The sequence below is a fragment of the Desmodus rotundus genome, chromosome 5, assembly GCF_022682495.2.
Source record: "Desmodus rotundus isolate HL8 chromosome 5, HLdesRot8A.1, whole genome shotgun sequence".
Taxonomy (NCBI): domain Eukaryota; kingdom Metazoa; phylum Chordata; class Mammalia; order Chiroptera; family Phyllostomidae; genus Desmodus; species Desmodus rotundus.
This window is the reverse complement of record NC_071391.1, coordinates 118,146,663-118,171,655: the sequence shown is the minus strand read 5'-3', so window position 1 is coordinate 118,171,655 and position 24,993 is coordinate 118,146,663. Positions and strand designations below refer to the sequence as shown.

Below are 24,993 nucleotides of genomic sequence, written 5' to 3'. Positions count from 1 at the left end.
AGAGAACCTGTCTCTGCAAACATCCCAAAGGAGGCCCAACCTGCAGCGTTCCTTTGTTGGGATAGAGGAAATGGAATCTTACCAATGAGGTGAAAAGAGCTTCAGGGAATACCACGGATGGGCCCAGCCTTCTCCCTGCAAGTGACTAACACTAAAAGGGAAGGGGGAAAAAAAAAAGCACCAACAAAGTAGTTCCCAGCTTTTTCAAATATGAAGCATTTTTTAACCAATCCATTTTTTAATTTTTAAATTCTTGACATTACAGAACTAAACTGAAATTTCTTAACATTCCACTCTTACATTTCTTATCGACAAACAGAAATAAAATCCATGAGCCAAAAACCCAAAACAAAACTAAAAACAGGGAAAAAGCTTATAAAACTAAATATGGATCCCAGCATTAACAGCTGAACAGAGAATGTGATTTTTAAATTCTTAGCGGATGATAAAGTTGTGTAGAAACTGAACACTTACAAATTATTTAAAACCTGGAATCACTGACCAGAAATTACACATTTGGATCATGGGAAAACAGCAGAAAGGGTTATGAGTGGACCTACACTGTTCTAGCTGCACCCCATGCCCTTCTCAGAGGAAAGCCTGGCATTGATAAGATATTGGGCCAGACTAATACTGGCAGCAGAACCAGTGATAGTAACCTGCCTACCAGAGGAGCCTTCCACTGGATTGGCAATTTTGATCTGGGCCCCGGACATCTGGCGGATCTCATTAATATTGGCGCCTTGGCGCCCGATTATGCAGCCAATTAAGTTATTTGGAATGGTGAGTTCATGGGTGGTTTGGGTAGAAGCATCCAAACTTGCCCAATAGCCTTTCACCTCTGGAGAGCTGGAGTCAATTCCGGCGAATCCGGTCCCGCCGTGCATCATGGCAAAGTGACTCTGTTGTCTTGCCACCTGGTTCAGCTTGGCCAGATCGAGCGGAGAAATGGTGTGTTGTCCTTGAATCGAGTAGGCATCTAGAGGTGGTCCCTCCAGGTCATGGGTGGCATGCGGGTAGCCCGCAGCGTCGCTGCACCGATCTTGGCCGCCCGCGCAGATCACCGGAGAGCTGGCTGGCATGGGCTGGTACGGAATGGTCATGACTCTTCCTTGCGGAGACTGGGAGAGCGTCTCCAGCATGACCAGGCAGATCTGCTTGACACACTCGGTGACAGACTGCGGCACGCCAGCAATGGTGATAGCTCGCTCGGTGGAGTTGGGCAGCATATCGCCCGCCACCTGGACCTGGGCCCCCGTACTCTCGCGGATTTCTTTGATCTTACACCCGCCTTTCCCAATAAGGGAGCCGCACTGGGTGGCCGGCACCACCAGCCTCAGGGTGACCGGGGGCCTGCTGGCCGCCGTGCTGTTGGTCATGGAGCTGTTGATATCTTCTTCCAGCTTGTCGATGATCATAGCGAAGGCCTTAAAGATGGCATTGGTGGGGCCAGTCAGAGTGATGATTCGCTCCGGACAATTCCCCTCCGAGATGTTGATCCGCGCGCCACTCTCCTCGCGGATCCTCTTAACCGACTCCCCTTTCTTCCCAATAATGCTTCCTACTTCCTTTCCGTGCATAAGCAGCCGAATGGTGAGAGTCACATTTAGTCCACTTTCAGTCACACCGGCATCCATGGCGAGCGGCGGGCGGCGTTCGGGGGAGTTGGGCTCGTTACGTGGTCAAGTCTTTGGTGGCTGGCGGGGGGAGGGGAGGTGTAGGCCCAAAACTGCCGGCGCGAGGCGAGCGAGGGCCGCGGGAGCGAGCGGGCACGGGCGGGAGGCCTCGGCGTCGTCGCAGGGGCGGGCGGCGGCGGTGGAGGGGGCGAGCGGGGCCGAGCAGGGCCGGGAGCGGCGGGCGGGCGGGTGGGCGAGGGCGCGGCGGTGGCGACTCCGGCGGCAGCCTCGGCGGTCTGGGCGGGGCGGGAAGCCCGCTTTCAACTCCGCGTACCCTCTGACCCCGGAAGTGCTTGCTGCGCAGGACCCCTTGAAAAAAATCAGGACCCGTGGTTTTTTAGGTCACAAGATTACGCCAACCTCCACAGGGTAGTTTTACAAAAATCTTTTTAACAACCTGGCATTGAATATAAAGCTCCGACGGGCAGAAGCTGTGAGTCCGGCAAAGTTTTAAAACGAACATGTACTTTATTAACTCTAGTGGCACTGGCAGATGCTTGGCAATATTAGTGATGTAAATGGAGACGACACGTTATTTTACTGCCCTGCGAAATGGGCTTGGATGCGGAGGGACACGGGCAGACCCGGCGATAACTGCAGGCAGCAGCTGGGACGCCGCGGGTTTAAAACGTGCGCGTGAGGCAAGCAGGGCGCGTGCGCGAGGGCGTGGGGGAATGGGAGGGGCAGCCGCGGTCTTCCGGGGGGGAAGGGAGGCGAGGCGAGGCGAGGCGAGGCTGCGGGGCGGGCGGGCGCGCGGGCGGGCACGTGGGGCTCCTTAGTCTCCGGCGTCTGGGCACTGGGTGCCAGCCGCCACTCGGGCCCAGGCTCGGGGGTGGTGGCTGGAGACGAGGAAGACTGATCCCCCCCACTGGAGTCGCGGCTTTGCTCGTGGTTTCTGCTAAGTGCTAGAAACGTGGCCCTAAAAAGAATGGCGTCCATTTACATAATGCTTTGTTTGCATTTTGCAAGTTTATTTCGGTAAACGCACAGAAACCCCACCTCCTGCCCTAGTGTCGCTTTAGTCACCGCAGCCTCTTCAGACATTTAAAACAATGGTGTCCCTCTTGTGGGCCGCATTCACTCAGGGGTTACCGACCAGTGCTTAGGGGAGCTCCTGTGGCTTTCCCTGTGCTCTTGCGCTCCGCACGGCTTTGCAGCCCTCGCCGCCCTTGGTGCAGCGGCCGAGTTCCGCACTTTCGGGGGTGGCCCCCGGCGGGGCCGCCATTTTGGAAAGCCTTTCCTGCTGTTGGCGCAACTGCACATTTTCCTTGCTGAAGGAGAAAGGCCGCTCTGGCTGCTGGTGTACTACTTGTGACTTTTGCCCCTTCCCCTGCCCTTCAGTTCAGCCAGACAGAAAAGGCGGTGTGCACAATGTGTTTGAGGCTCCCTCAGGGAAAGCGGCCAACGTGGCGGTCGCTCTGCCTCCCGCCCCCTTCCTCATCGGGGTAGTCGCCATGTTTCCTTAACACAAAATGGCGACACGTGGCCCGGTTTCGCCGCCAGCGAGAAATTGGGGTGGGCAAGAATGGCCTAGAACGCGTTCTCGTCATTCTGCCCTCCCCCGTGCCTGTGGCCGGGGACCCTCCCTGCGCAGCGAGTCTTTCGAGCACGCTGATAACAATTCCCATCGCGGGGTCCAAAACTTGGGGGAAGGGCGGGAGCGATTTTTAATTCCTTTCTCATTAATTTGAACCGCGAATATGTACTGTAAAATGTAGGCATGATACCGTGTCTCTCGCCCATTTTAAATTTAATGCATAGCGGGGGCCGGTACCAACGGGTAACTTGGACCCTCAAATAACAAACATTTAGAAATCACTGCCTTAAGGAATAAGAGGGGAAATTACTGCTTTCCTAGTCTTCTGGCACAGGCTACTGTGCTGGAAAGTTCAAGAAATGACCTTATATATTTTTTAAAACAGTTTCCGTGGAGAGATTAGGATGCCTCTGATTTTTTTCACGGGCAAGCTGGACAGTGAACCTCGGTTTCCCACAACTGGTGTTCACTTTTAATCTAGAAGGGACAGGCATATATTGTGCATTTACGAGTGCCAGATCCTGTGCTAGACATTTTACTGCATACTACCTAATTTTTATAATGATTCTCTGAGGTAGGTGGTGTTATCTTTCTTTCTCTTTTTTTTTTTTTAACAGACGAGTTCACTTAGGCCCAGGGAGATGAAGTGATTAATTCAAGGTCACACAGTGTCAAGAATGGAATCCAGACCTTCTTATTTCCTTATTGGTGAGCAAATATCCCAATTTTTCTGTAAATTAGGATTCTAGAATTTAAATGCTATTTGAATGTTTAGGTGAGCTTGTGATTTAAAGGAATCCCTCAGGTAATCTTTTGGTGGGTATTTGCCCCCTATTTGTACATGTTTGGGGATTCCCAGAATTTCCTGGTGTGAGCTATACCTGTAATGGGCTCAAATGTTACTTTCTTACAGGCGTCCAGATGAGCATAGGGAGGGGGAAGTGATTCAACCCTGCTGAACTGCTCTAGTATCTGTCAGTCCTGCCTCATCTGGGGCAGGATTTGAGTCTGTCTCCCTGGCTCTGGAGCGAGCAATTTCTCTGTATGACTCACCTGCTCCCTTTAGCTACCAACAGGCATGACTGCCTTCCCCACCCCAACCAGGTAAAAATAAGTAATTTTACACTGGCGCCAAGCCTCCGGTTCTCTGCAAATATTGACAGAGCATGACAGAGTGTTAGATAAATCATAGTCTGCGGACACTTCAGTTCAGTGTAACAAGTAACTTGTGGGCCAAGCAACAAATATGTGCCTAAACAGGGTTCTACTTATGTGAGTGTTAGAAATGGAGAAAAAGGCTTTTTGTTTCCTCCAACTTACATTAATATCACATATCAGACTTTCCAAAGTGCTTTCACATTGCCTTATATAATCCTGCAAACAACTCTAATAGGTAGGTACATGACAGCAACGATGACAGTGACAGAACTAAGAGCTTCCCATGTGCCAGACACTTCGAAGCTTTGTGTGTTATTTCAGTGGCTCTCACATTTTTAGGAGCAAACCACTGTAAGAAATAACTTACATAGTAGCAGATATATGTGCACCATGTATGTACCAGAAACAAAATTTTGCAAAATGGTACTTATCCTTACTACATGCAGTGCACTCTGGTAATTCTTATTGTCTCCTTTATGTTAAAAAGGCCCTGGCTGGGTTGCTAAATGGGCTAGAGGGTCGTCCCAACACTTCAAGGTTGTGGATTTGATCCCTAGTCAGGGCAGAGACAAGAATCAACCAATGAATGCATAAATAAGTGGAACAACAAATAGATGTTTCTCTCTCTCTCTCTCAAAATCAGTAAATTAAAAAAAATTTTAAAAAGGGCACACGAAAACTAAAGTAATGAAAAACGCATATTAGATTGTGACTGATAAGATTAAGGTACACATTTAATTCTCATAAAACCTCCTGAGATGGGGTAATGTTATTTCCATTTCAGAGAGGTACAGAGGTAAAGGATTTTGTCTAAGGTCACATAGCTAGTAAGTGGTAAAGCAAGGGTTGGAATTTACACTATCTGAGTCCAGAGCCTATATATCCAGCCCCTAAAGTGGATGTGTTCTCTGCAGAGGGCCTTATTTTGTAGGGAGACAGAGTTGATTAGGAATTAAAAATATTATTAAATGTTGCCCTGGCTGGTGTGGCTCGGTGGATTGAGCACCGGCCTGTGAACCAGAGGGTTGCTGGTTCAGTTCCTGGTCAGGGCACCTGCATGGGTTGCTGGCAGGTCCCCAGTGGGGGGCATGTGAGGGGCAAACACACATTGATGTTTCTCTCCCTCTCTCTCTCCTTCCCCTCTGTCTAAAAATAAGTAAATAAAAAATATTTTTAAACATTAGCAAATATTAAAAACTTAGGAGACTAAATTACATATAATCGAGAATTATACTAGCCCTGGCCGGTAGCTCAGTTGATTAGAGTGTCATCTGATACACCTGATACACCAAGGTTACAGGTTTGATCCCCCATCAGGGCACATACAAGAATCAACCAGTGAATGTATAAATAAGTGGAACAATAAATTAATGTTTCTCTCTCTCTCTCTTTGCCCCATCTCTAAAATCAATTTTTCAAAAATTTAAAGAATAATCCTGATTGAAAGCATTCTGGTTCTTTAAATCTGCCATCTATTTATTATCCCTAAAGAAAATTTTATCCATTGGGTCTTTCTTCCCAAGACTGCCTATTTTAAGCCTTTTCTGCCTGAAATATTCCCTTAATTTCTTACCTGAGTACTCCTAGGACTCTACCCACCTCCTCATTGAAGCCTTACCTTTCCTAGCTCTCAACCTTCCCATTCTTCCAGAGTCCTACACCTCCTCCCTAGTGTAGCCCTCATTTGGCTGTTGATTAAATTGTAATGTGTCTAGGTGTTGACAATAGTTGTACAGGCCACAGGTAACTTGGGTGAACCTGAGATCTGGCAAAAAGTACATTGGACTTGGGAATTCGTGACTCTGGCCCCTCACTCCAGCTCTATCACTGATTAGCTTTGAGACTTCCATAATCCAGTTCACTTATCTGGGCCTCAGTTTTCCCATCTGTTTAAAAAAAAAAAAAAAGAAGAGATTAAATGATCTCTAAGATCCCTCAATTCTATTCAGTGAGTAATGATATTTGATGATCTCAGTTATTTATCCCTGGAGGGAAGGGTTATGAAAATAATATATTTTATTTACTTATTGTAAATTCTCCACTTCTTTCTCAGATCTGCACTGTCTTGTGGATAGGTGAGTGAATTTCACACCACCCATTTTCTAGATGAAGCCAGTGAGATAATGGAGCAACTGACTATAAATAGTCACCGCCCTGTCCCTGGAGTCTCACATATGACTCTTCTCCCAACCTGAGTGCTTTCAGGTTGGTTAAGGTGAGTCAGGCTTAGACTTTGGAAATTGAACCACAGGATTTATACTCCATTCAGAGGAAGGATTTTTTGCTTCCTCTTACCTCACACTGGCTTGTTATAAAAAGCTTTCAAAGTGAGTTCATATTATTTATTTAGTCATCACAGACAATGTTGCCAGGAAGGTATTCTGTTTATGTTATGAAGGAGCCATCTTTGGATCAGAGTAGTGAAGTGACTTGCTCAAGTTTACACAGCTTATTAGGATCTGAGCTGATCCTCTTGACTCCTAGTTGTGGATTGTCCTTTCCTGGGCTTCTGTGCTTGTGACACTGACTTTGACACATGGAATGGCTCTATCTGAAACTCAAAAAGCTTTCCATCCAGTCTTTATTGTTCCATTCCAGAACATTAATCCACACGTGTTAGGTTTCTAACTCTTTTGGTTTAAGAGATTCTCTTCTTTCTTATTTTCTTTCACATTTATGGGTTTGGGAAGTGGTGGGCATGATTCCTCAGTAAGACTCTTGGGTTCCCAGGGGACAGGAATCACATTTTTTTCCTAAATTACTTGACCCAGCAATTATACTACAGCTTTTTAAATTTGCCCTACCAACATGGCAGCATTTTTTTTTTTCAAAAACATGGTTTCATTTTCCCTTCTCCCTTCATATTAGCTTCCCTTTCTCTTTTATTTAAAATTACACTTAAGTTAAGAGCACCCTTCTCATGTTTCTTTCAGAGTGCAGCCTAAAAACGTGGATAGTAACAATTTGACTTTAATTGCTGGTGAACCTGCATTGCTGTTACGGGGTCACTGCTTGTTTCCTCAGAAACAGAAGAAATATGTTGGTGTGCCTTACAGAAGTGATGGGGAGATACAGCAACATCCTTGGCCTAAGTTCTCCCAGTTGGGCAAAGCAGTGCCATGGATTCCCCAGGTTACTCTGAAATGAGGCATGGAGTAGGGGGTGTGGAGAAAAGTTAAAGGGGAAATGAGAACATTCAGAATGCAAGTGCAAAGTATTGAAAGTGAGGAAGGAAAAAAAGGTAAGAAAAAGAGAGAGAAAATAATAGGGCAGGAAAGAGGAGAATACAGGATTAGTGGAAGGGAGGTGAAGAGAATAACCCAGAGGTCCATTAGCCCCTCCTGTGGTGTGGGATGCACAGGCTGCTGTCTTGCACCAGGAAGAGCAGTTGGTATGGTAACTCCTCCTCGAGCTGATTTTAAACAGAACATTTCTTTTTCTAAACTTCTATCTCCAGTATCAGAAAGGGGAGATTTTTTTTTGTTTTTGCTATTAGCTGGGGATATGATTAGTTGCCAGTAATTTTAATATCAATACCAGTTCAATTGGTTTAGTAAGGAAAATGTGCTACAAAAATCACATAAGGTATTCTAAGTTAAATTTCATCTCATTCATTCATTAAACAATTATTGATTGCTTGCTATATCCCAGACACTAAGGATATTCAAATGAATAAGATTCTGTCCTTGCCCTCAAGATATTTATGGTCTACAGAGAGAGACAGACACATAAGTAGATTTACAGTACACTGTGTTAAAGGACAGTATTAGGATAGGAGTAAGCAGAGGGTGCTATGGGCTCAGAGGAGGAACCTTGATTCAGTCTTGGAGGGGATCCAGTGAATCTAGGCTGCCTAGAGAAGTCGCCATTCAGGCTGAATCCCAAGTTGGCAAATTGCAAGGTGCAGGGCAGGGAAGGGTATTACAGGCAGAGGGAACACAGTTCATTCAGAAGTTATAGTCATTTCAGGGAGGTATGAATGATGTTTGCATGATCCAGTTTTTGGTGATTATTGTTCTGCTTCAGAAATGTACATTATTGAGACTTTACTTTTCTTGCTAGAGCACAAAGTTAAAGTCTTTATTTTGTATCAGTAATTATCTTTTAAGATGAAGACACCAGAAATTGCACTTTCTGTCTTAGAGAGTGTAAGGACAAAAATGTAAATAAAGCGCAGCTTTTGAATTAGCAAATGATCATTAACCTTTTGTGCGGTAAAAGAAAAAAGTGTATGCATAGCATACCTCTCTCATTTAGCTTTTGGATCTGATTGTATTCTGCTTTGTTTTTAAAGGGGTGTGTGTGGAAATTTGAGTTAGGGAGGAGGAAAAAGAGTTGAAGAGTAATTGCTACTTTATGGTAGAACAAAAGAAATACATTTAAATAGCTCATTTCTCTGATTCCACCTGAGCACAAGAAAGATAGTAGTTGGGGATGGTGTTTCAGAGAGACAATTGAACCAAAGTGTTAACTAAACATTATTCACTGTGTGAAATCTGTTGTGTCTAGATTTAAGAGCATTGATTTTTGTTTTTTTGTGTTTTTCAGAGACATAGGTATAACTGCATTAAACAGAAACCTTTTGAGTATTCATTGGCCAATAATGAGATTTTACCTGGATTGAAAGATAAAAAGTGATAATGTGTGGAGTAGGAAAGAAAGTGCTTAGAAAATAGTACATAGATTCAGTGGTCATTTCTCAGTTGTCTTCTTTCTTGACCTATGAGTAGCATTTGACACTTCCTCCTTTGCATAATAGTTTCACTTGGCTTCCAGGATACCACTTCCTTGGTTCTCCTCCTACCTCATTGGTCCTTCCTTCTCAAACCCCTCTCCCTTTTTTTTGGCTGATTCTACTTAGCCTCCAATGATAGAGTACTTAGAGCAGTCCTGAGAGCCTTTCTTTGTCTACACTCCTTTCCTAGGTACTCTGTTTCAAGACTTTAAATATCACCTATACCCTGACAATTCTCAAGTGTATGTTACTAGTGTGAGTGTCTTCCCTGAACTCAAGACTCATGTACCAGTGTTTACCGGATACCTTCTCTTGGGTATCTAATAGCTTCTTGAAGTTAATGTATTCAAAAAATTAACTCTGGAACTTCTTTTCTCAAACCTGTATCTCTGGCAGTTCCTCCCATCTCTGTTTCTGTTGTACTAAATATATGGAAGACTCTCCATTGTCTTTTTCTTTCTCTTACTCTCATCTAATATACTAGCAGGTCCTGTCAACTGTACCTTAACATAATACATGATTTGAACACATCTCACTGCTTCCTCCGCTACTATTGGAATAGTTTCTAAATGGTCTTCCTCCTTTGCTCTTGGTCCCCTCAAATTGAAAACTAAAGTCCTCATAGTGGTCTGCAAGGCTGCATAGCATCTTTAGCACTACCCTCTCCCATCTGCTCTGTCTTTATCTTTTACTACTTTCCCCTTGTACTCTAGCCACATTGGTCTTGTAGTTGCTCCAATATGTTGGACACCTTTGGAACCTTTGTAGTTGTTTTCTCTGCTTGGAAAACTTCTTCCAGATATTAGGATGTCCTCCTTCCTTACAGAATTCTGCTTAACTGTCACCTAACCTGTGAGGCATTCCTTGACCATCCTATTTAAAAGTAAAAGCCATCTTCTACACTCTGTCTTCCCTGTCCCCCTTCTCTGCTTTACTGGATACCTCCTCTTGAGTATCTATTTTTCTCTGCAGAATTTATTGCTATCTGACATACCATTTATTCTGAAATTTACAGAATGCTGTCTACTATGTACAAGGCACTGTGTTAGGGACTTTCTCTACTGTAGCTTATTTATTACTTGTCATCTACAACTAGAATAGAAATTGTGTGATGGTTAGGACTTTGTTTTGCTCATTGCTATATCTCTCCTAGAAAACAATGCCTAGCATGAAGGAGCTGAACAAATACTCAAATTTTAAACAAAAACATATTGAATATGTAGAGGGTTGTGCACCAGATAATGAGGGAAAATATCTGTCTGAATAAGACATTGTTCCTGCCCTCAAGTTTCCTAGGCTAAAAAATTATTATTTTGACCTAAACAGTGCTGTGATCTCTAGTAGGATAAAGTAATACATCATTTTGGAATTGGGGACGTAAGGACCTTTCGCTTTGTGGGATGACACCCAGCCAACTGAACCACACACTGTTTGGGGCCAATTTTACTTCTTATGAGGATTAAATGACTAAATAATATAATAGTTTTGAGAATAGGAGAATGAAAAGGGAAGGATTTAGAGGGCCAATAATTTCTTTTTTTTTTTAAGCAAATACTGTGTATCTCTGCTTTATTTTCAAAAAATAATTTTATGTTTATATATCTTTAAAGATCTTATTAAATTATTTTTTTAAAGAGAGGGGAAGGGTAGGAGAAAGAGAGGGAGAGAAACATCAATGTGTGAGAGAGATATTTATCAGTTGCCTCTTATACGTCCCCAACTGGGGACCTGGCCTGCAACCAGGCATGTGCCCTGATTGGGAATTGAATCGGTGGCCTTTTGTTTCGCAGGCTGGCACTCAATCCACTGATCCACACCAGCCAGGGTTAAAAGTTAATTTTAATAAGCATGTTTCTTTTCTAATGAGAGCAATGAAGCTTTCATTTTTGAAAACAAAGACTACTATATTGCTTTCTATAGAGTAGCAAGTCTACAGAAAATATTTCCTTGTCTCTCCACCCAGATTCTTATCCCTGTATTGCATGAGGGAAATGAAATGCTAGAACCCCACCCCAGGCTGTCCAGTGAGCTAGTATCTAGGTAGGAAAACAACTATTTCCTTTTAGATGAAATTGGAACCCAGGAGGTAGTAGTATTTGAGAGAGGCTCAAAGGGATCTGTGAGGATAACAATAGTAGTAATGGCTCACCTTGATGGATCAGGCACTGTGCTAAGCATGTTTTGTGGGTCATCTTATTTTAACAATATAACAACCGTATGAGGCTGGTACTATGAGAAGTAGAACAGTGTTAGGAGTGTAAGGAACATAGACCCTGAGGTCAGATCTGCAGGGATATTTCAGTTTTGCCAGTAACTAGCCATGTGGCCTTGAATAAGGAAACAGCCTCATTTTTGTCATCTGTATCTGTAAAATGAGGGTAATAGTAGTACCTGCTTCATAAAGTAGTTGTAACGATTAAATGACGTAAGCCGTGTAAAGTGCATAACATTGTGCTTGGCACATAGAAAGTGCTTACCAAATGTCAGCTGTTATTATAATTAAAATAGTTATTAACAGATGGAGAAACAAAGACATAGAGAGAGGTAAGGTTATTTGCCTAAGTGACACAGGAAATAAATGATGGAATTTACTTCCAGACAGTTAGACTCCAGAACTCTTGTTCTTAACAATTACATTACACCACCCTCACGGGCTGAGAAGAGACTGGATAAGAACTGCATTTTGTTCAACTTCAGATAGCATAGATGTAAAGGTCAGGCTTCTGTTTGGACCTACCTAATCTTCATTTGCAGTCTTAAGCATCTTATCACCATAGCATGTGCTTGGTTATTCTTTGAGTTGACCTTCCCTAGATCCAAAGAAATGAATGGGTGGTGGGTTAATGAGGGTCTTCTCCTTAACTAACCCATTGGGTGTTCCTTGGCTGGGGCCAGGAAATGGAGCTAATAAACACCTATGTCCTTCCCAATGTTCTTTGGATCAGAAATAGAAGTTTGTCTGGTCTCTTTCACTAGTATGATTGTTTCTCTCTTAATGCAACTAACTGGTGGTGATAAGAAGCAGAGCAGTGTATGCATTGAGTACTTTCTATGTGCCATGCATTTTATGTGGATTATCTCATCCCATCCTTAAAATGCTATAAAATACTTGCTCTTACCCCTATTTTATAGAAGCAAAGAGAAGTTAGGAAACCTGCTTAAAGTCACAAAGCAAGTCGTACAGCTGCCATCTGAATAAGCAGTCTGGTTCCAGAGTCTATGCTCTTAACCTCTTCTCTCTATTGCTGCTATTCCTCTCTTACCTGTGTAAAGTACGCAGTATGGGCCTGGTGGCTTAGTAAGGCCAATTCTATTTTTCCCATTGGAAAAATGGGAAGATTTTGACTGTTGGGGCTGTGATCTTATCTTGACTCTGTCACTAGCTTGCCTGGTACAGGACTTCACTTTCCTCAACATATTATCCTCACTCATTAAATAAATGTGTTGCTCTAGCTGGTCTGAGATCCCTTCTAACTCTGATATTCTGTGATTGATCATATGAAGTGAGGAGAGTAACACCAGCTCAGCTTCTTGCTATTTTCTTTTCCAGCTCTTTGATTTTGAAGCCGTGGTATTTGTGAGTTTTAAGGAGTCTGCTTTGTGCAGGGAAGATGCCAGATTTCAGGGCAGAGAGTGAGCGCCTTCCTGAAGAAGGTAGGTCTGGTCTCTTTTTTGAGGTTGGTTGCCAAGGGAACCTAGCCTCTGGCCAGCAACAGTCAGGAATGCTTTGGTTGAGGGTTGGGTACAGATAACTAAAACAAGCAGCACATTTAGGTTTCACTTTCCAAACTGCCCCCTACCCCCTAGCTTTCTTTTCTTTTTAAGCTGCTAATTTTATACACTTTCTATATGATGGGCACTGTTTTAAGTACTTTACAAAGTATTATACTATTTAATCTTTGTAGTAATATTATGAGATAGGTACTTGTTCTACATTTATGGATAAAGAAAGTGAAGTAAACAGTTAAATACTTTGTCTATATTTACTCAAGTGGAAAGTGGTATGAAATCTATTAAGTTATAATGCCTGATTGAAGATTTTTTTAAAAAAAGCAGAAAGAGGGCTCTTTAGTTATATATTAGTAGGTTTTGTTTGTTTTATTTAGAATGATAGACCCTTGGAGTTGGAAAGGGCCTTTACAGTAGTATTGTCAAGCTCCTTGTCTCCAGACTGTCATCCAGTTAGTTACAGGAATGCTTTTTGTCATCCCCTTGACAGATGATCATCCAAGTTCCTTTTGAATACTTCCATTGCTGGGGAGCTCATCACTTCTTGAGGAATCCTGTTATATGGTTGAACAGCTCTCACTGGCAGGAAATTATTTCTTACTTTGAATTGTAATCTAATGGATGACTTAACAGTTTTAGGCCTGTCCCCTGGAACCATGCAGGAGAAATATACCATATTTTGCTGTGTATAATGTACACTTTTTTTGCCAAAATATTTGAGGGAAAAATAAAGGTGCACATTATACATGCCTAGTACTAATTCCATATCTATATAAATGTTGTTAATTCTTTTATTTATGCTTATGTGTTAAAAGTGTAATTTTAGAAAGCAATAGTGATATCCGTATGCAAAATAATATTCGGGAATACAATAATCAGTTTCATTCTAAATATATATAAATAAAGAATTGAATTAAAAAATTAAAATGAAAGATTTTTTTCCTGAAAGTTTGGGCCAAAAATGTGGGTGAGCATTATACATGGCAAAATATGGGTAATTCCTCTTTCACACGCCAACTTTGTGAATGTTGGAAGACAGTCTTTCTATTTATAAGGCATATTTGCAGTTTTCTTGTAGCATCTACACTTGTATTCAATTCAGATTGGTCTTCACAAAAGTAATGTCTATCTCTTACTACTTTGCAAGTACAGCCTTGCAACAAATAAATGCTTTACTTCTTGTGAGTAGTTAGGCACAAAGTGTGGGCCCTTGCCATGTTTTTGGAGAATGAACAGATAATGAGCTGAACCTGTGCAAGTGTATATGAGTCTGGACGTAGTCTCCCACTCTTGTAATCTCTAGGACATTAGGTTGCTGCCCTGTCCACAGAGCTCTCAAAATGGCTGGAAGTTTATCTGGGCACTTGAAGAAATTGCATTTCCTTCATCAGACCACTAGGTGATGAACGACTCACAAATCCAGACTGCCAGGCAGACTGTGTACAGGACAATTTTTGCTTGTATTTGGAAAGGCTATCAAAAGTCATCTGGTACAACCTCATTAAAAGGTTTTTGTGGGGGAAAGGGGAAACACATCTGTGTATACTTTGTCTTTCCCAGCTTTTTTCCTTCTTTTTTAAATTTACTGATTTTAGAGAGAGGAAGGGGAAGGAAGAGAAAGAGTAACATCAAGTTGTTATTCCACTTATTTATACATTCATTGGTTGTTTCTTGTATGTATCCTGACTGGAGATTGAACCTGCAACTTTGGCATATTGGGATGACACTCTCACCAAATGAGCTACCCGCCCCGGGCTGTCTTTCCCAGCTTAGTTCCAATCTTAGTATTTATATGACCAGGACACTTCTTTGAGTAATTTACTTAGAAAAGGGGCATGGATGATACTTTCAAGTTCCTTATATGTCCAGTTATTTTTTTCTTTAGTCTTCATGTATGTAAATGATATCTTACTTGGATTTAGGGTTCTTGAATAGTAGTCCTAGTTTCTACAAAGTCTATATGCAGCTTTCTACTATCTTCATTTTCTAGTGATACAGATGAAAAGTCCTTTGTCAACAGGATAATTTTTTTTCTTTGAAATAATAACCTGTTCTCTCTCTCTGGAAGTTTGTAAATTTTTTCATGCTTAGATTTTCATCATGATGTGTTTAGGTGTGTGTCTTTTTAAAATAACTCTGCTTGCCATGTGATGAACCTTTTAGACTTCAAAACCTAAGGGAAGTTTTATTGCTTTCCTTCCATCTGTTTCCAATATCCTTACTTTATGGATGAGGAGACTGAGCCCAAGGTCACTCAACTAGTTGGAAGTGAACCTCAAGTCCTGACCAGTGTGGCTCAGTTGATTGGACATTGTTCTGCAAAGTGAAAGGTTGCTGGTTCAATTCCCAGTCAGGACACGTGCCTAGGTTTCGGTTCCGTCCCTGGTCGGGGAGTATGCAAGAGGCAACCAGTCGACTTATCTCTCCCTCTCTTTCTCCTTCCCACCCCCTCTCACTAAATAAATAAATAAATAGATAGATAGATAAAATCTTTAAAAACATAGAAATGAACCTCAAGCAAATAACCTGACATTTGTATGGAATATTGCTCTAATGAGAGAACTATTATGAACAACTTGGAAATTTTTTAGTGAGACAGGAGTTTTGCCAAGGGTTTGTGTGGAGATGAAGGAAGAAGTGATTAAATTCATTATGATTAAAATGTGGCCTATTTGAAAGAAAGACTGAAAAATTCACCGGTCCCCTGGTATCCCAGTTATTGGAGCTACCCCAAAGCTCCTAAAACTTTAATAAAGCCAGGAAGTTGATTGAACACTTGGAGAATTAGATATTTAATTATCAGAAGTTGGATAAGAATGGTCATGCCCTGTTGTAAATATTGGAAAACATAAAAATGGCATCTGAAGGCTTGGAGACAGACATCATAAACTATGTCTTATCAGTGGTCTGGTTTCTGTTTTGAGTCCTAGCCTAGGAGCCTGTTCTGTTGGGAATCACCCATTCCTGGCTCTGTTGATCTCTGGATTTCCCCAGCCCTTCAGTCCTTTTCAGTTTTGAAATGAAACCTACCCCACAGGGTGAGGTCAGGTAGCTGAGAGGACTTTGACAGCTCACAGCAGGTTGTTTTCTTTCTAGAGCCGTCTGGTATGTGACTGCGTGCGATATAAGGCTCAGCAGGTTGTGATACAGACTAATTGATGTGAATCAGCCTTGCGTAAGGACTTGGCAGTATCATTTCTTTGAATAGCAAAGAAAACATGTAAACCAAATATATTGTCTTTTATCCTCAAAGTTGAAAGTTAAGAGCACACTCTCTAGAGATCTGCCATGATCTTTTCCCATCTTTGGTTTACTGAAGAAGGAAAGGCTTTTTTCAGTGTCTTTTCTCACTTGTAGAGCCTCTTTTCTTCTCTGGAAGGAGCCAAGATCCTGGCTGCTTTCTGCTGCTTCAGCTTCTCAACTTTTAAATTGTTCCTCCTGAAATTGCTGTTTTGATATGAGGAGACTCTTCTGCATGCCCCTAGACAAATACCCATACATACCCTGTTGCTGACCCCTTCACATAATACAGCTCTTCTTCCCCTTGCTGTAAACCTGGTTTCTATCATGTTACAGCACTTCACTTGGAATTTTTATAAGAGCATTTGGCTCTTCCTTCAACTTACCCCATACCACTTCCACCTAATTTTGTCTGACTGTCCCTTGGCCCCATTTCCCAGCATTGCAGAGCTGCTTCCAAACCTTCAATACCTTTTTTCCTTTGAAGCTTGTGATAGACAGCAAGGCTGCCTAATCTCTGTCCTTGATGAGCATCTGTACTCATTCTCTCATGTTTGTTTAGGATTTTGGTGTCTGACCTCCCTTCCTGGGGCTCTGGCTAGGCCTGGGAATTGGTGGCCAGGCTTAGCTTGAGGCCAAGGATTCAGGCTAGAACATAGAATTAATGGGACTTAGTGTTAATTTTATAGATATGGGCAAATGGAAAACCAGAAGATTAGAACATCAAGGTCAGTATCAGGATGGGGATGGAAGGAACAGAGAAAACTTAGTATCTGAAGGAAAGGATATCCTTTGCAGGCTCCTTGTTCTCATTTTTAAAAGAAATTTACAGTTATTATTATTATTTTTTAGAATAGTTTGGTTCACATCAAGGTTGAAATCAACACATTGTGGATGTTTTGAATACTCCTGCTCCCACATTTTAATTATTTTTGCATTCCCGAAAGATAACCTGTTAGTGGTTTGCAATGTACCTTCCAGACTTTTTTCTGTATGTTTGCATACATATATATAAGCCCAGAAAAATTTAAAGTATTCTATTTGTTTTTTATTTATTATACAAATGAGGTTACATTTTATGTATTGTTCTGGTATTTCTTTCATTGATTCGGTAATATGCTTTTGACAGTATTCCATGTTGGTATATAAAGGTAATTATTCTTATTGGCTACTGTATAATATTTCATAGAATATGTATACTGTATTTCATTTAGCTTTTTTTCTATCAAAGAACATTAAGTTATCTCTAATTTTTTGTTGTTACGAATGATGCTTATGTTTTAAATGTCAGCATTCTGTTCCTGGGACTTTTCTCCCTTTTCCTCATATTCTCCCTAGGGGATCTCAAACTCTCTGATGGCTTCAGTTAACATCTCTACATGGATGGTGCCCAAAATCTCTTTACAGACCAGCATATCTAACTGCTCATATGGACAACTTCACTAGATTGTTTTGCAGACATGGCAAAATGCAGCCTCTTGCTCTTCCCCACTTGCTCCTCCTCATCCAGTGTCCTGTCATGTGGTAAATAGCACCGTTGACCCACATAGTTGTTAGACCCCAAAGCCTAGTAGTAATTGTAAGTCCTTCCTTCCCTTCCCACAGCCAGCAATCAGCTTATCACTAGGACTTGTCCACGCGCCACCCCCCCCCCCCCCCCCCCCCCGCCCCAGTATTTCTCAAATCCTCCTTTCTGGAATGCTTTCTTTCCTCCTTCATTGCCACTATGTACCTTAGTTTTCTAATTTGTCAAATGAGTATTTGTGAGGTTTACATGAATTAATATATATAAAATGCTTAAGGATGGATTGGCTCCTGCTTTTCCTTCCTTCCCTCCCTCTCCCCTTTTTCTTCCTCCACTCCTCCCCCTCCTTGTTGCCTTAGTTGTTTGTTGTCTTCGTAGTCGTTGTTGTGTTGTTGTTATTCTCCTCCTCCCCTCTATAGTCTGTGTCTTCAGTCTTGATTTTTATCCTCTCCCTCTTTCATTCTCCATATTGCAGCTAGAGTGATCTTTATAAAATGTAAGAATGTGATCTAATCTCCCTGCTTAAAAATCCTTCAGTGATCTTTTTGCTTGTACTATTACCCGCACCTAGAATGCTTTTCCCCTTGATCTTTGAATGGCTGGTTCCTTTTTATTGAGATGCTGCTTTTAAGTGTCATCTCCTCAGAGAAGCCTTGCCCTTACCACCTAATGATTCTAAAGCAGCCATCCACATACTTTCTATAACATCACCTATTTTAATTCTTTGCATAGTACTTAGCAATATGTGACAGCTTCATATGTCTTATGAGGCTCTTCTTGGTCTGTCCAGCATCATCTGCTTCATAGTACACTCTCTACCTTGGCCTCTCCACCACCTCGGCACATCCCGCCTCTTCATATATGGGTTCTTGCTGCATGACCTTTGCATATACTGTTCTTTCTCCCTAGAACACTCTTTCTCAAACGCCCTGCCACTGTCTGGGTATCTCCTATTTATACTTCAAGTTTCAGCTTAGGTATAACTTCACCTTACTTAGCCTTCTTGACCTTACGGTTTTGCAAGTATTGCCTTTAATTATCATATATATTATAATTATTTGTTTGTCTCCTTAACTAGACTGTAAGTTCTGTTGGATAAAGGCCCATGTCTTACCCACCATGTATTCTTAGTCCTAGCTGCTGTGGGTTGGAAGGATCCCTTGAGTTGTGGGTGGTGGGTAGGAGGGATGGAATACTGGAGGTATCATTTGAGGGGAAACAAAGTATGTCTTAAAATGTCAGGGTGAGGTCTAGCCATTTGCCCCTGGCTTATTGGAATTTTCATTATTCCATCATCTTTAGTGATGCCAGTGTTTGCCTGGCTGAACCATCTGACATTCTTGTCTCTCACTGAGACAGTCATAAAATCAAAGTAAGCCTGCCAGGGACCTTGTCCATGAAGGGGGCGTGAATGCTGAGACAAAGGCTGAGGCTCTGGGTAGGCTGATTATTTACTCCTAGTGGCTTATGGCAGAATAACTGAGAGCACAGTGGAATCCTAAGCAAGGAAGGAAGCAAGAGGCTTTAGGGATAGGGTGAGGCAAAGATGAAACAGGAAGCTGAATCATTAGGTCAGAAACGTAGAGAATCAGGATAGTGGGTGGAGTGTAAGAAAAGACAGAGCAGGTAGTTCAGGATCAGGACCATAAATAATCTTGAGGATTACTTAAATTATCTTTTAGCATTCTTAGGTCTTTAGTGTGGAATCAGCTTTTGGATTATAAGAAGCATTAGGTAGTTGACATACAAGGGTTTCATGTAGATTGCATATTACTTTATTTGTATTTTATGTGCTATTTACAGTCAAATCCTGCCTTAATTTCCTCCAGAATTTCTACCTTACCTTTTGCCCCTACTTCAGTTTCTGCTCCCAACAGCGCTCCTTCACTCCTTTCAAATACACTGGGTTCAACTAACTTATCTTTGAAAAAAGATTACAGAAGCCTACAGCAATCCTGCTGCTCCTTTCAGGTAGAGTGAACACTCCTTCAGGTGACTTCCTCTCAGCAAACTAGGCATAGAAGCTGGCCTCTGCAGGCTCAGGAGTTCAGAACTCTCTGCTCAGCCTAAATCTGTGGACTTTCTCTGAATTTTGGGGAAGGACACAGGAGTGTAGAATATAGAATGGTACTCTTATTGGTGAAGCATAGTAAGGAGAAGTGGAAAACTGGCTGGATGTGCATAGATGGTAGGATCTGAAGGTGTATAGGCAGTAGACTTCAAAGTTTCTGACCTGGAATGGTCCTTGAGTTTATGGCAGCATTAGGGGGTCTCTGATGTGCCAAGTAGAGTAGTGCTAGTCATTAGCCCTTAGAGGTGTCCTTATGTTTTTCTGTGTAGCCTGGAGTTCTTCTGCAGACTAACTAGTAGCTGGCATAATGGTGGGTGCTGAGGGAGAATCATAGGGATAGAAGCAGTACTTACTGAGGAGGGGTGTGGTCATTTTTGAAGGTTAGATGGACTGATTATATGTACATACTGGGTGGTCTCAGGCCCAGTCGCCTGGTGTATGTGAGGCAAGGCATCTGTATCCCCATCTTAGGGCTTTGCTAGGAAAACCAACCTAAGAGGGCTAGAAATCATGGCCTTTGTTAGATATTTCTCCAAGAGTGTGAGTGCTCCTGAATTTGACTCCTCTGTTCCCTAAGCCCCATGCTCTGATGTCCTGCTTTCTATTTTCTGCTTTGTGGACTTCAAATTTCATTAATCCATTCTGACTCCTCTGTCTATATTACTCCATGCCCAGCTTGACTCTTGGCTCTACGTAGTCCCTAATTTTGACATTGCCAGCCAGCTTTAAGTGAGGTCCTCCATTAGCCTTCCTCCTAGAGCTATGATTATGAAGCTTTAATGCGTCAGAATTACCCATGGGGCAAGGGTTGGGGAGGGGAGAACTGGGATACTTACTTAAAATGCAGATTCTTGGTTTCTTCTCGTAGCTATTCTGATTTAGTAGGTTGGGTTGGTAATCAGGAATCTGCATTTTGACTGGCTTCCCTGGTGACTCTGACACCGGTCATCATCTGCAGACCATATTCAGAGAAACTCTGTCTTAATGCACTCTGCTGACCACCCCCCCACCCCTAAAGGGGAAGGAAAGGGATTTGAACCCTTTACTTGGATGCTAAGGTCCTAGGAACCTTAGTCATTCAGTGGAAACAATGGATAACTCTCTGAGTACCAGCACCTCCTCTTTTCATTGACATAGTAGGTACAGAGCCCTACTATGAGGAAGAGGGTGTTAATGACTCCTCCATGGCAGGTCAGTATCTCTGGGATTTGCAGGGGACTTTGATTTTGGATTCAGCAGGCAGGCTAGAACACAGATCTTGAAGGCTACCAGTTGCACTTTAGATTTGTGTCTGGAATGCCTCTCTTTCCTGGGCACATAGAACCTGCCCTAGTGTAGGCTGGTCTCCCAGCTATCCTCACTTCCCACTGCGGCCATCCTTTATGTAGCTTCCACTGTTCTATTAAATAACCCAACCTGTCTTTCTCTTTTTCAAATCCTCTATTGCATTTCTATTATCTATACAGTCAAGTCCAAATGTAGCAGTGTGGAATAAACAGTCTTGCACAATTTTGTCCAAATTGTGGACTACAAGGCTCAGAAAAACTGTTTCTCAGGGCTTATTCCAAGTCCTTCTCTTCCTTGTCTCCATCTCCTGCAGGCATCCTCAAAGTTCCCTGACCTCTTCTTCAGTTCTCTGGCTTCAGCGTCTTTGCAGGGTTGTGGCCCCCACCCCTCACCCCAGAGCACTCTTTACCGTGCCCTTCACCTCATTAACTATCCCTTGCCTTTAAGTTTCAATTAAGCATTATCTCATTTTAGAGGTCTTTTATGGCCACTCCATACAAAGCAACATCATGTTACTCACACACATATTATTTAGCACCCGGTTTGCTTCCATTAGCTTACTTATCACTTTTCTTCTTATTAGATTATAAGCTCTGCAAGGGCAGGGACCTTCTTGTTCATGGTTGCATCTTAGTGCCTAGTGCATAGAGATACACAAGTACTTGTTGACTAAATTACCTTTCAGCTTCTTGTTGGTATCTGTGTTGGTGCTTTGTGGCTCTGCCCAGCTCTCACCCTTTGCATGTGTTGTTGCCTCTGACAGAAGCCCTTTCTCTCATCAATTGGTCAGGTTCCTTGTTCTTCTTTACCACTTCTCTAAGCAGTTCCTACACTTGCCAGGCAGTGCTCATTCAACAGGACAAGACTTTGGTCCTCCCGAATGGACTTTTGCCCTGCATGGCAATTTCACATATGTAGGAGATAGGTAGTACTGCCCTTGGTTTACAGATGACAAGTCAGAGGCTCTGAGAGGGGATAATTTTGAAATAGCAGAACTGAGATTTGAACCTTGATATGTCTATAGAGCCCTCACTCATTTTACCTTACTATGCTCTCTCTAAAAGAAACCAGATAGCAAGCTCAGAGACACTGAAGTGAAAGAGGTACTTTTAAAAAAATTGCTTAAGTAATTTATATATATATATATATATATATATATATATATAAATATATATATTTTAAACATTTCCTCAGAGTTAAACACAGTAAAAGGTATACTATTGACAAGCCATTTATAAGGATGATGGAGTAAAGGGTGACCGTAATATTCAGAGGATGATGTGCATTTTCTGTGTTTCTTTGTTCCTGTCTTGCCTTTGGGACTTCTTGTGATAATGACAAAGTCAATATACAAGGGGGGACTCTGCATGAAAACAGAACTTATTTATAAAAAATAGTGTATTTTTACATGTTTAAACTTCAGTCACCTTCAAAGTACTCTCCATTTAATGCAGTACACCTATTAAAACATTTTTTCCACTGCTCAAAACAGTTTTTAAACTTACTGATTTTGATGCCTTTTAGTGCTTCTGCTGTTTTTTTGTTTCACCTCCTCCGTGTCGGCAGAACGTTTCCCTTTGAAGACGTTTTTCATCCAGGGAAACCAAAAAAAAGTCGCTTGGGAAGAAATTGGGTGAATACGGAGGGTGGGGTGTGGGGGTCATGCTGTTTTTGGTCAAAAACTGCTGAATATTCAGCACGGTGTGGGCGGGTACACTTGTAAATCATCCATCATGAAATGGGCAAATGCATTGGAAGAGTCTTAAAAAAAAATTCACTGAAGCTGAATGCAGTCTCTTACAATAACACCAGTTAGTTCACTGATACAAATGGGTTCCTAGAACACTCATGTATCAGGGGAAGCCTGTTTGACAAGGGGCTGCTTCCAGAAGATAATTCCAGTTTTTTTTTGCCCTACCCCCTTGTATAGCCTAGTGGAAATGAGCCAAGGTGAAACTCTATTAAATTTAAATCAAAGCAAGAACCAGTCATCATTCATAGTTGCTTGGAGCATAAAGAGTGAAATCTGAACATTTTTACTGAGAGGAAAAATATGCAGAATTCGTGTACAAAGCCTTTACATTTTGCTTAAAAATACATCACTTGTTGATAAGATACTAATTGAGTAAATTATGTTAGATATTACCATGTCGTGCAGCTATGAAAAAGAATTAGATACATACACAGAACAATCTCCAAGACTTATCATTAAGGGAAAACTAGGGAGAATAAATGGTAATGAAAAAATATATAATAAAAAATGAATTATTTAAAAATAAAGAGAAAACTAAAGGTGCAGAAGTGTGTTTGTGGCATGCTAGCTTTAGTATTTGTGTGCATGAAGGGGAGGACTCTGTACTTTATACCCGGACTACTTCTGGAAGGTTTTTTTTTTTAATGTGTATCTTTTTGTGTTGCAGAAGTTTTTTGTTTTTTTTTTTTAAACCTATGTGTGCATTGCCTTTTAAAAAACCTGTAGTAAAAAACACATAACAAAATTTACCATCTTAACCACTTGTGTACCATTAAGTAGTATAGTGTACAGTATATGCACATTGTTTGTGCAACAGATTGCCAGAACTTTTTTATCTTGCAAAACTGAACCTGTTATACTATACTCATTTAACAATTCCTCATTTCCCCTCCCTCTAGCACCTGGTAACTACCATTCTACTTTCCCTTTCTATGACTTTGACTACTTTAAATACCTTATAAAAGTGGAATCATACAGTATTTGTCTTCTTGTGACTAGCTTATTTCACTTAGCAGAATGTCCTTGAGCTTCATCCATATACCATGACAGGATTTCCTTCAGGGCTGAACAATACTCCATGTTAGGTATATACCACATTTTGTTTATCTATTCACCTGTCAACATAATGTTTTTAGAGAGGGGGAGAAAGGGGTAAAGAGAGGGAGAGAAACACCGATGTGGGAGAGATATTCACACGCTCCCTGACTGGGGATTGAACCCACAACTTAGGCATGTGCCCTGACTGGGAATCGAACTGGTGATGTTTTGCTTTGTGGCATGCCACCCAACCAACTGAGCCACATTTACATTGGTCAGGGTATCTATTATAAACTTATAAAAAGCAATTTGCTTCACCCTATAAACATGATCCTACAAAGTTGAATATAAACATTGTGTGTGTGGCAACAGGGACAGGGGTTGTGAGGTTATCAGATTGTATCTATCTAAACTTTACAGCAAAGAGAAACATCCCTTTTGTCTAGTGAATGATCCCCAACTTTATGTCTTGGACTTTTGTATTTGATTTTTTTTTAAGTGAATACATCTTTTACTAAGAATGAAACAAAAAAGAGAGATTGTGTTTGAAATTGAAGATATCTGTATACATCAGGATACCCCACCATTTGTCTTACTTTGTCCTACTTTGCCCTTTGTCCTACTGGCATCTCTGTGCTTCCTCTTCCATGCACTAGAAATCTTGTCGCCCTCTTTTCATAACATGTTTCCTGTGTGTTGATTTTGTCTTTCCAGATGGAATAAATTCTTGAAGGCAGAAGACATGTCTTATGTTATATCCTCTAGGGATGAGCATAATAGAAGTTGCTCAAAAACTACATGTTTAGGGAAGACTAGAGAGAGGTGGAGAGGGCTAGAAAAGAGGTTCCTCTTCTGAAGAGATGATTGCTTTTGGTTTTTCTCTGATTCATCTTGTACTCTCACTAGTGAATAATTTCTTTTACTTGCAGACTTAAGTGTGTTGGAGTGTGTGTGTGTGTGTGTGTGTGTGTGTGAGAGAGAGAGAGAGAGAGAGAGAGAGAGAGAGAGAGAGAGAGATGTTCCCTGCTGAAAGCTCAGGAAAGAGCAGAAGCTGGTATGGGGTCTTTAAGGCTGTGGACTGATAGTATGTAGTGGGAATTCTATGTTGCGACCCTCAGAAGGATCTCAGATTTTTATCCTCTTCCTAATTTCAAGCCTGGGTATGCACTTGTCAGCAGGACATCTGGATCTGTTTGTGCCTTAGGCTTTTTATTTTTTTATTTTTAAAGATTTTATTTATTTAC

The 24,993-nt window shown here is 41.7% G+C and overlaps 1 protein-coding gene across 1 annotated transcript; it reads right to left on the bottom strand.

Moving 5' to 3' along the window:
- Positions 1 to 216: 216 nt before the first annotated feature.
- Positions 217 to 1,915, bottom strand: PCBP1 (poly(rC) binding protein 1). The gene has a single exon (XM_024558603.3). It carries the CDS (start codon positions 1,635 to 1,637, stop codon positions 567 to 569), a length of 1,071 nt encoding a protein of 356 aa, XP_024414371.2. The 5' UTR covers positions 1,638 to 1,915; the 3' UTR covers positions 217 to 566.
- Between the last annotated feature and the right edge of the window lie 23,078 nt (positions 1,916 to 24,993).

Bases quoted from the DNA above. Each gene is read 5' to 3' on its own strand.
- PCBP1 (XM_024558603.3), bottom strand. From the start codon at position 1,637: ATGGATGCCGGTGTGACTGAAAGTGGACTAAATGTGACTCTCACCATT.